The 11,403-nt window shown below is 45.3% G+C and overlaps 1 protein-coding gene and 1 long non-coding RNA gene across 6 annotated transcripts in view; one reads left to right on the top strand and one right to left on the bottom strand.

The window, feature by feature from the left end:
* Positions 1-11,403, top strand: part of AK7 (adenylate kinase 7) — a 51,392-nt gene that overhangs the window by 28,178 nt on the left and 11,811 nt on the right. The window contains exons 9-12 of the mRNA XM_077780986.1: positions 1,308-1,436; positions 2,626-2,749; positions 8,329-8,457; positions 8,825-8,893. Coding sequence (XP_077637112.1) covers positions 1,308-1,436; positions 2,626-2,749; positions 8,329-8,457; positions 8,825-8,893 — 451 coding nt within the window. The remainder of the gene's footprint in view (positions 1-1,307; positions 1,437-2,625; positions 2,750-8,328; positions 8,458-8,824; positions 8,894-11,403) is intronic.
* LOC144245589 (uncharacterized) lies at positions 1,816-5,938 on the bottom strand. 5 transcript variants are annotated; one of them, XR_013339318.1, is made up of 6 exons: positions 4,605-5,938; positions 4,243-4,285; positions 3,801-3,927; positions 3,419-3,588; positions 2,463-2,641; positions 1,816-1,967 (listed from the first exon to the last, which is right to left on the bottom strand). It is a non-coding gene; the product is annotated as an uncharacterized LOC144245589 (long non-coding RNA). The 5 variants fall into 5 exon arrangements; XR_013339317.1 differs by lacking the exon at positions 1,816-1,967 and having other exon boundaries at positions 2,322-2,641; positions 4,605-4,708; positions 4,843-5,938; XR_013339314.1 differs by lacking the exon at positions 1,816-1,967 and having other exon boundaries at positions 2,322-2,641.

Here is an 11,403-nt window from a genome sequence, read left to right as displayed (position 1 = left end):
ACAAATGGTGCACATTCACATGCTCCGTTGACAGCGAGACCTCAGACCCACCCCAGAGAGCAGCCCTGCCCATCGAGACTCAGCCTGAGCCACTTCCTGGGACACCTGCCCCGCCCCACGGCCCGCCATCTTGGTTGTCACCATCATCCTGAAAGTGTCCCTCATCAGATAAGACCATTCATGTCACCGGCCTCACCCAGCACCACTACAGTGTCCCTGTTTTATTGCCTTCACAGACTTGGTCTTCTTGTGCGTCAAGTGGTAGCGATAATTGCCACAACCAAGTTTGTGGCTGGAATCACAAAACCTTTAAGCACACGGACGACACTCTGCGACTGGGGACCCTTCCCATCAGCCCGAGTCCTGCTACTCATTTTTCTCACAAAGCATGAAGCTTCAGTGGCACGAACGTTGCCTGGACCACTTTGAAAGACATGACTGCTACATATTTTTAATTCTGTTGGAAATAAACATTTACTTGCTGGTTATGAGTGTCACACAGCCTCTTTAGCATTCAAGCAAGATTCAACAGAGGAAATTGTGAGGCTTTTTTTTCTTAAATGACTATATTTTTAAAAACTAGAATAAATTAGCTGTGTTAAAAAGTAAAGTATACTTGGAGAACAAGTCAGTCCAAAGACAATATTCATGAGGCAATAAACTAGGCACCCGCACATTAATGAGGAATTCTCTTTCTTTCTTGTCTTTTTAAAAAAAATTTTAGAGTTTATTTATTTTGAGAGAGAGAGAGAGAGACGGGAGAGGTAGAGACAGAGAGGGAGAGAGAGAGAATCCCAAGCAGGCTCCGCATTGTCAGTGCAGAGCCCAGTGGGGGGCTCGAACTCACAAGCCATGAGATCATGACCTGAACTGAAATCAAGAGGCAGATGTTTAACTGACTGAACCACCCAGGCACCCCAGTCTTTGTTATCTTAATAAGTAATACGTAGAGTGTAATGCTCAAGTACTTTGTTCTTTCATAATTTTGAAATGTTTCTGAGCACATCTCGTTGAGCGCTGTGTCCCCCATGTTGGTCAGATAGTAGTTGCTCATTAAACATCTGCTGAATGAATTAACGTGAATGGCCACTCCCAATGGGGAGCAGCACTGTCAGGATGATGTGGTACTGACCACACGGCCAGCAGCGGACGAGGTGCCTCTGGAGTCTTGGCAGAGGAGAATTAGCCTGTAGGATCCAGAAAAGTTCAAAACAAGGCAGCCCCCCGCCCTCCCCCCAAAAAAACCCACTCTGCCTAGCCACAGATCATCCAGAGCTCACCGTATGATCCTTATTCTCCTTCTTCAGCCGATCAAGATTTGCATGCTTGGTCCCCCTGCTGTGGGAAAATCCAGCATCGCTGAAGCCCTGTCTAAGCACTACAGGCTGCATCACATTAAAGTGAAGGATGTCATTGCTGAGGCCATAGCCAAACTGGTAACGTTTCTAACTACTTCACTGGGAATTTTTATATCTTAAAAATGCTTGTCTCCGTCTTGTAATAAGGAAGCCGCTAATTTTACGTGGCATCCTACAAAAAGATTTGTTATTTTAATTGTGTTTTGTTTTTGGCCTCAGTTATGAAAACACGGAATCCCATGGGACTTCCCTCCATGAGATGAAAGCATCTTTCATGGGTTTGCCCTTGAAACTGAGTCTGTCTCCAGCTGTTGCTTAAAAACATATCTTGTATTCTCTCTGTTGACGAGAACATCTTTGGGTTTTTTATTCTTGATGTATGTTTTTCAGAGTCTTATCAGACTATTTATTTATTAGCTGCTCTTAAAAAAAGACTATTTTCTCAGAGCAGTTTTTTTCATGTTTATTTATTTATTTTGAGAGAGAGAGCATGAGTAAGGGAGACGGAGAGAGAGAGGGAGAGAGAGAGAGACAGAGAATCCTAAGCAGGCTCTATGCTCAGCACAGAACCTGACACGGCGCTCGATCCCATAATGCTGGGAACATGACCTGAGTGGAAATCAACAGTCAGATGCTCAACCAACTGAGCCACCCAGGTGGAGATCCCCTCCCCCTTACATGTAGAGACTCCCCCTCACCATTAGCAACATTCCAACCAGAATGATTACATTAGTTAGTTGAACTACACCAACATCCCAACGTCTGTGGTTGACTTTAGGGTTGGCTCAGTGTTGCACACCCCGTGGGTTTGAACAAATGTATAATGACGCACATTTTACCAGTGCCCTAAAAGTCCTCTGTGCTCTGCCTGTTTATCCGCCCCCCCCCCACAAACTACTTTTCATTATTTTTTTGGAAATGGTTGATGCTATGACATACTTCCTCAAATGACTACGATAAGTCTTAATCTCAACAAAATGTGTTTACTGGAAGTAAGATACAACCTGACACAAAGGGGATTGTTGATTCTTAAGCAGCTCTGGCATGAACACAGAGATGGATTCTTCTCCTAAAATAGACTAAGAAACAGATCCAGGCTCTCACCCGTCTCTGTAGACACACGCATCCTGACAACTTGCACGATGATGGTGGGTGAGCGTAGTCTGTATTTGGGCACCAGCCTTTTCCAGTATCACTTGCTGGATGATTTGTGAGCAGCAGGTCCGTGCAGGGCATCCTCCGACTTGAATATCCCTGTGGTCTGTAGGAGGCAATTGTCACGCCTAAGGACGAAGGGGAGGAAGAAGAAGAAGGGGAAGAGGAGGAGGAGAACTTGGATGAAGCCCAAGAGCTGCTGGATGGGGTCAAGGAAAGCATGGAGCAGAACGCAGGTATCGCACACAGCGCAGGGCTCGCTTCTCTTGTCGACAGGGTTTAGTTTTTGTTATAAAAGACTTGCCTGCTTGATATTAAAAGTGGAGGACAGAAAATACGACAACAAAGAATTTCATTCATAACCTTACCCCCCCCACACACAGGAGGGAAAATTCAGCATTAACATTAAAAAAAATTTTTTAACATTTATTTTTGAGAGAAAGAGACAGAACATGAGCAGGGGAGGGGCAGAGAGAGAGGGAGACACAGAATCCGAAGCAGCTCCAGGCTCTGAGCTGTCAGTCAGCACAGAGCCCAGTGCGGGGCTTGACTCACAAGCAGTGAGACCATGACCTGAGCAAAAGTCAGACACTCTACCGACTGAGCCACCCATGCACCCCAAAAATCACTATTGACATTTTGGTGACTCTCTGATCGCTGGGTGGAAAATAACTACCTAAGATGCTGCTGCTGCTGCTGATAGATCAAATGGATAGTCATAAATATTTTAGAAATATCAAAAATCATTAATTTAAAGGCAAAGGACAGGGGTGCCTGGCCAGTGGATTCAGAAAATCGTGCAACTCTTGATCTTGGGGTCATGAGTTTGAGCCCCACTTTGGGTGTAGAGACTACTTAAATAAAACTGGAAAAACAAATAAATAAAAGGCAAAGGACAGGGGTACCTGGGTGGCTCAGTCCATTGAGCATTCAACTTTGGCTCAGGTCGTGATCTCCGGTTCATGAGTTCGAGCCCTGAGTAGGGCTTTGCGCAGACAGTGTGGAGCCTGCTTCGGATTCTCTGTCTCCCTCTCTCTCTGCCCCTCTCCTGCTTGTGCACTCTCTCTCTCTCTTTCTCTCAAAAATAAATAAATAAAAAGCACAAAGAACAAAGAAAGTATATTAGCAAATAATGTGATAAAGACTTAATATCCTTAATATATAAAATGCTCAGGCAAACTAATAAGAAAATCATTAAATCCTTAATAGAAAAAAATGGATGAATAACGTGGAGTCACACATAATTCATGCAGGAAGAAATAAAAATAAATGGAAAACCATTCTTACTCGCTTGGCAACCTTAAGCAGTTTGCTGAACAAGCCAATCAGGGTAAGGTGTCATTTTGAACTCAAACTCTGGACTCATTCTTTCCTCACCCCTGGCCAGAGTTTTGGGCAGGCTCCATTGCAACTCCTAGATAAGAAATAAGTAGACTTATTGGTGTTTTCAGGCTTTAAGAAGTCCATTCTGATCAAATAACTGCAAACTGAGTTTTGAACCTAGACATCTCCAAGGGACTTGGCTATTTGGCAGAAAAGCAACCGGTAGCAGTTATTTGGAAACTAGAACCATTTCATTTTTATACACAGATGATCGCGCTCATCCATCAAACTGGTTTTATTGGTACCGTCTATAGATCAGTCCGATGCGTGACCGTTGGACGCTTACCCAACAGCGTTTCTCCCCTCACCCCCGCCCCCCCAGGCACGTTGGCTTCTTTCCTCTTACCTCCTGTTCTCATCTTGCTGGTGGCTTTTTCTGATCCTCTGGGCTACGCAGGTAGGAGGCAGGGAAGAAGGACAGAGGCATCAACTGGCCCCCGATGACCGATGGCTCCTTCCCGGTGTTGCCCTTCCCAGATCCTCCCACTGAGTCCCACCCACTGCATTCCTTGGGGTACCCCTCCTGACTGGTCTCCCCCCCCCTGCTCTGCTGGCACCCACTGCCCCCCCCCACCACTCATCTCCAAAGATTCTAGTCCGTCCACACCTTCCTCTGAAGTCAGAGCACCCCTCTCCCTCCTCCCCTTCCCCCAGGCCATTCAAGGCTGTTTTTTTTAAGGCATGGAGAACACGGTTGTATATACACACCCTGGAGACCCGCTTAGAGCAGGCAGCTGATTATCTGTGCCTTGGCTTCTGCTTTGGTGTGAGCGAGGCCAGGAGGAAACGGAACTCAGAATCCCAGGGCCGACCTAGAGGAAGAGATAGGTACACAGAGAGCCCAGCGTAATACTTTAAGATAAAACACTGCCTCTGCCTCTCCTCTGAGATGCTTGGGAGTCAATATGCTAGTTTTAGAGAAACTTATCGGCATCCGGGTACCCACCACTCGGGAGAGAGGAGACGACCCAAAATATGATGTCAAAATAAGACATTCCGTTGTGAGGACACCCACGGAAGGAAATCTGGCAAGGCCACGTCGGAGGGTGGACGGCTGGGATTTTAAGCGATCTACAGGTGTTCATGGCCATGTGTCCGAGCACTGTAAGCCTGGGGCGTGAGGCCGGGGCAGGGCGCTGGGAGCGGTGAACAGTGACCCCCCCACCCCCCCGCGAGGAGGGGCGGCAGGATTCAGGCTAACGGGATGAGACAAACACTAGACAAGACGTATTGGGTGGAGGCTCATGAATTGGTCTTTGCAAGAACCCAAAACTCGTATCCAAAACGTGTAACAGGATGGCGGGAAGTGACACCAGTTCTCTTCATGCCCAGGGAGGTGACCGTGCCCAGCAAGAATTTCAGGGTGGAGCCGAGAAGAGTCGCTGCGTTGCTCAAGGGCCTGCCCATGGCACCAGACTCGGTTCTTCCCCCAGATGTCAAGAGAGGCCAAACTGGGTCAGTAGCCTCTGTCTAGAGGGGCAACAGGAAGGAAGCAGCAGACGTGGTCTTTAGCCAGCCACCCACTCACTTCCTCCAAGACTGGAATAGTTCATTCAATCCCCTTTAACCTTACGAAGATTTTTTTTTAATGTTTCATTTATTTGAGAGAGGGAGAGAGAGAGAGCGGGCACAGGCTGGGGAGGGGCAGAGAGAGAGGAAGACACAGAATCCAAAACACGCTCCAGGCTCTGAGCTGTCGGCACAGAGCCCGACGCCGGGTTCCGACTCTGCCCGGTGAGATCATGACCTGAGCCGAAGTCAGCCGCTTAACCGACTGAGCCACCCAGGCGCCCCGGTATTTTTTTTTCTTCCTCAAGTGTGTCCCCAAATCCTTCCTATTCATATTTACCTGAAATTGGGACACAGACCTTGATTTTGTTTGGACAAAGCAAGACCTTTGAGCTCACCGCCCAGACCCACATGGAACAGTCACAGCAAGAGCAAGGACGCAGAGGTTAGCTCACTCTTCCCTCACATGACCTAATTTGTTATTATGTGATACTAACAATTCCAGTGAGGCAAATTTCACAGACCTGCAGCCGGGCACCTCTGTGTCCTCATAATTCCACTCCCACTGGCCCCTGACAGTGCAGCCAAAATAGGGGCTTGGTTAAACCAGAATGCACTGGCTGCAGATTCTTAGCGCTAGCTTTGGGGATTTCAAAAGCACTGTGGGATTACTGGATTTAGTTGGTGGGGTTCCAGGTGGTCGTTGGACTAGACTTTCATCTTTTCTGTGAGTTTGAAAATAAAACTTGGGGGTGGGGTGTGAAAGATGTGTGTAAATGTATCAACTTCCTAGTGTCTCTTCCCTGCGTGGGTTATGTTTTTAAATGTTTATTTATTTTTGAAAAAGAGAGAGAGAGAGAGTGAGCACGAGTAGGGGAGGGGCAGAGAGAGAGGGAGATAGAGGATCTGAACTGGTATCTGCTCTGACAGCAAAGAACCCCAAGTGGGACTCGAACCCACAAACCGTCATGACCTGAGCCGAAGTCAGATGCTTAACCAACTGAGCCACCCACACACCCCTGCATGGATTATTTTAAAACTTTGGATGCAGCTATCTATTTGTTTTTAACCGTGTTTTAGTAATTATGTATGTGGATTAATACCAGCATTTTAAAGATTACATGAATGTCAAAGATAGACTTAAAAAAAAAAAAAAAGCAGGTGGCAGCATTCATTCATTTCAGAGTAGAAGTGATGATCCTCTTCCAGGGAGTTCCATGCTGCCAAGGTGGTGGGTATACCTCTAGGAGGTGACAGTTGTCTAGAGAAAGCCACTTGACCTTGGCCCTTTGTGTACTCACGTTCCGTAATTATTGGAAACAGCTGCGAGAAGTCCCTTCTCGCAGACCGAATGCCCGGTTCTGAAACAAACAGAAATGAATGGTAAACTCACTGCCTGAAATAGACCCAGGGGTGCACGGAGGGGCCTGAAGCCCGGTTTCTCAGTGTGCCTCTACCCGAGCAACAAAGGAAAATCAGAAACAGCCCGTTCAGATAAAGCTCGTCTTTGAATTTTGCTGAGCAACCTCGACATTTTTTATTTGGCTTTATTTCTTTGCACCAGTGGGAACCTTCCTGGGAAATAATGTCAACTCATTTTGAGGAATTTCATTATGCAAAATAACGCCTTTGATTTTCTTCTTTCTTTTTTTTGGTCTCAGCCCTAACACTGAAATTTCTGGAAGACACAATTAGCTTTGAATCAGTTACTGCCTAATGAGTCTTGCCGCAACGAAAGATAGAAGAAAGACGGGGTGTTTTGATTACATCATTTCATTGCCATTAATACAGTGATTAAAAGAGACCAAAAACTATTTTCTATGTAGACCCACTGATAAAACTAAAGGTATAGTAGGACCCTAGAAAGAGCTTTGGAGATGGATGACTCAAACTTGCCAAAATCAAGTTACTGTAATTTATACATTAAGCAATAGAAGGGCAGGGCCATGTCTCAGAAATGGTAACTAGTATTATGTCAGAATAATAAAGTAATATTGCCGTAAAGCTGTGTCAATTATCCTTTAACTAGTGGACAGCTACGCCACACAATCGCAGGAACCCAGCATCAGAGACTTGAGAGGGGATTGTTCAGTGGGGCCAAGGTCAGGAATGCTGACTGGAGACATCATTCTTTTCTGCAGGTTTAAAGAGAACAGTGCCTTTGAGAATGAGATCAAGCTTGATTTTTATTTTTTAACTTATTTTTTTTAAAGTAATCTCTATGCCCAACATGGGGCTCGAACTCACAACCCTGAGATCAAGAGTTGCATGCTCTACTCACTGAGCCAGCCAGGAGCCCGAGCTTGAGGTTATTTCAATGCAACAAATATTTACTGATCACCTACTATTAATAAGTCGTGTGTTAACAGCACAGGTGGATACTATCTCACTTAAATCTCACAATGGAAACCTTTGTAACTATGTATCAAGGCTATAAGGCTTGTATCAAGGCTACGGATGTTTGTAGACATCCATCTTCGCTTCTGTTCTTCACTGCAGACAAGCCCATCAGGTTCTTTCATTTTATTGTTCAGTAAAACTCACACGCCATGTTCAAAATACAAAACCACATATATTTAACTGTAAGGGAACTTTGACGACACACCAGTTTTTTAAAGTTTATTTTTCTTGAGAGAGAGAAAGTATGAGCAAGGGAGGGACAGAGAGAGAGAGAGACAGAGAGAGAGAGAAAGAGACAGAAAGAGAGAGAGAGAGAGAGAGAATTCCATGCAGGCTCAGAGCCTGATGCAGGGTTCGAACTCACGAACCATGAGATCATGACCTGAGTGAAATCAAGAGTCCGTTGCTTAACTGACTGAGCCACCCAGGCATCCACTACACAACAATTTGTGAGATGCCTTTGGAATGTAACCCCCATGTAGAATGTGACTCCCCTAGTAAAATATTTTTTTCTTTATACCAGGCCGACTAGAAGATCAATACATAATTCGATTTGTCAAAGAAAAGTTGAAATCTATGCCTTGCAGGAATCAAGGTTATATTTTGGACGGATTCCCAAAGACCTATGATCAAGCTAAAGACTTATTCAATCGTAAGTTTGAATGTTCCCTTTAACTTTTTTTTTAAAGCTTATCTTTCTTACTTTATGTAAACTCTGCCCCCAACATGGGGCTCAAACTCACAACCCTGAGATCAAGAGCCGCCTGCTCTGCAAGCTGAGCCAACCAGGCACCCCTCCTTTAGTTTGTTTATATTCAGATAAGCTACAACATATCATAATAATAGTCACTTAGTTACAATTTAAAATTCAGACAGACCATATGTCTAAAATACATGCTTTTCTATTTATGGTTAGTTGTCAGTAGTGACTTCTTGTTAAAATACTTTTAATTTTTTTGCCAAGCTGTCCATAGTAATAATACATAATAAACACAACAATGTATATTTCATTTTATTAGAAGAAGATGAGGAGGAAGAAGAAGAAGTCAGAGGCAAAATGTTTCCCTTTGATAAAGTAATCATACCTGGTAAGTTATTTATTTATTATTTTTAAGAAAATTTTAAGGTTTATTTTTGAGAGAGAGAGAAACAGAGAGCAAGTTGGGGGCCGGGCAGAGAGAGAGGGAGACACAGAATCCGAAGCAGGCTCCAGGCTCTGAGCTGTTGATTTAGGTTCAGGTCATGATCCTCAGGTCCTGGGATCGAGCCCCTCGTTAGGCTCTGTGATGAACATGAAGACTGCTTGGGATTCTCTCTCTCTTTCTCTTCCTCTGCTCCTCACCCCTACTTGTGCTCTCTATTTTTCTGTCTCTCAAATTGAAAAAAAAAAAAAAGGGAATATCAAGTTCTGAAATGGACAGAAGTCCCTTAGAGAATGTTTGTCTGCTGCTCCCTCCAGGCGCAAAGCACAAGGTCCACTGATGCCTTGACTTCTGAGTCAGTCGGTACGGCCAGCAGGGACTGGGCCCTCTCTACCTGCTAGATGCTAGCCGTGACCTTGTCCTTCCCGTCGCTTCCAGCTCCAGAATTGAGCCTGGGCAGGCNGACCTGAGCTGAAGTCAGACACTTAACCGACTGAGCCCCCCAGGCGCCCCCGGTGGAAGGTTCTTAACTGTGCTCCACTGGGCTGCTTTCTCTCTGCTGGACGTCGTCCAAATGTGTCAAACATGTAATCTAATTTGGGATGTTTAGTCTGTTCTTAGTAAACCGTCTTTCTGGAAATTGTGTTATTTGTTCCCTGGGGGATTTTAATGCAGGGAGGCGGCTGCATGAGGACACGAGGTTAATGCCATCAAAAGAAAAGTAACCCGGAGCAGGGGTGGGGGCTGGGCTGCAGGGGGAAGCACCAGGCAGGAAGGCGGGAAGGGGCGAGCGGGAAATCTAGGCCTCAGCCTTAACTGGGGTTTCCATGGGAAAGGTGAGGCAGGGTCAAGCAAACAGCTCGTTTTTAGAGGATTGGCTGGTTTGAGCCAATTCCAGTGGGTTTCGCTCCCTAGTTGCCTGGTACATATCTGTGGGATGAATTAAGGCGGGGGAGATATTGGCTTGGTGTGTGAGAGTTATAAAAATGCAGTGGTCATATATATGCATATGGCGGCTTGCTCCCAAGTTGGCAGTTGACTGTCTTTAGGAATTAGCCAGCCCTGAAACGGGCTGTCTCTCTCCACATCTGTAAGGCCCCCCTGAGATGTCAGAACATCATCAGATGCAGAAAATAATAAAACCATGACTAATGCAAGTCTCCGTGCCTGATTTGGGTGATAAAACTTTCGAATCTGTCGTGATCCAGTCAAACGTGCTCTTCTCTCTCCTTGGTAAATCATTGCCTTTTACAACAGCTGCCGGCAGATCTTTTCAGATCTCCTTGTTGATGGAGACACATTTGAAGTTGTACCTGCTTGAGGTGCCTGGGTGGCTCAGTTGGTTCAGCGTCTGACTTCAGCTCTGGTCATCATCTCACCATTCATGAGTTCGAGCCCTGCATCGGGCCCTGTGCTGACAGCTCAGAGCCTGGAACCTGCTTCAGATTCTGTCTCTCTCTGCCCCTCCCCCACTTGCACTCTGTGTCTCTCTCTATCTCTCTCAAAAATAAATAAACATTAAGAAAAACAAAGTTGTACCTGCTTGATGAATATGGAAACTTTTAAAGTTTTTATCTTATTTTTTTTTCAATATTTATTTTGAGAGAGAGAGCATGAGTTGGGAGGGGCAGAGAGAGGAGGAGAGAGGGATTCCCAAGCAGGCTGACAGCAGGGAACCCAACGTGGGGCTCGAACTCATAAACCATAAGACTATGACCTGAACCGAGATCAAGTCAGTTCTCGACCAGCTGAGCCACCCAGGTGCCTCTGGAAATTTTTTTTAATGCAGGTTTTACATGACTCCAAATTGCCACACACGAGCAAACCTCCTTGTTAGTACAATCTTAAGCAAGCAGAAATCTGTTGCTTGTTATGCACAGTGAGCCAGTACGGGGACAGTAGCTGTTCTGAATAGTTATCTTGAGATATTGCAAAATCCTGACGTTCTGTCTGACTCATAATAAAAGAAAGGACTTAAAAAAATATCATCTGGAGGCGCCTGGCTGGTGAAGTCAGTAGAGCATGTGACTCATGATCTTGGGGTCATGAGTTCAAGCTCTATCTTGGGTGTACATTTTACTAAAGAAAAAAAAAATCCTCTTGTGGGAAATATATTTCATCACACTAAAATTCTTTGAAAGTTGGAAGCCAAGTATATGTCACTCACTGTTCATGGTATTTGCTTAACTAGAATCTTCCTTTTCCTGATCACTGGGAAAAAAGATACAGCATATTTTATCTTTCTTTTTTTTAATTTTTAAATTTTTTTTAATGTTTTATTTATTTCTAGGAGAGAGAGAGACAGCATGAGCAGGGGAGGGTCAGAGAGAGAGGGAGTCACAGACTCCAAAACAGGCTCCAGGCTCTGAGCTGGCAGTCAGCACAGAGCCCGACGCAGGGCTCGAACCCACGAACCGTGAGATCATGACCTGAGCCGGAGTAGGACGCTCAACCAA

This window comes from Crocuta crocuta, unplaced genomic scaffold, assembly GCF_008692635.1.
Source record: "Crocuta crocuta isolate KB4526 unplaced genomic scaffold, BGI_CrCroc_1.0 scaffold299, whole genome shotgun sequence".
NCBI lineage: Eukaryota > Metazoa > Chordata > Mammalia > Carnivora > Hyaenidae > Crocuta > Crocuta crocuta.
Note: the sequence above shows the minus strand (reverse complement) of the source record. Positions and strands in the feature narration are given on the sequence as shown.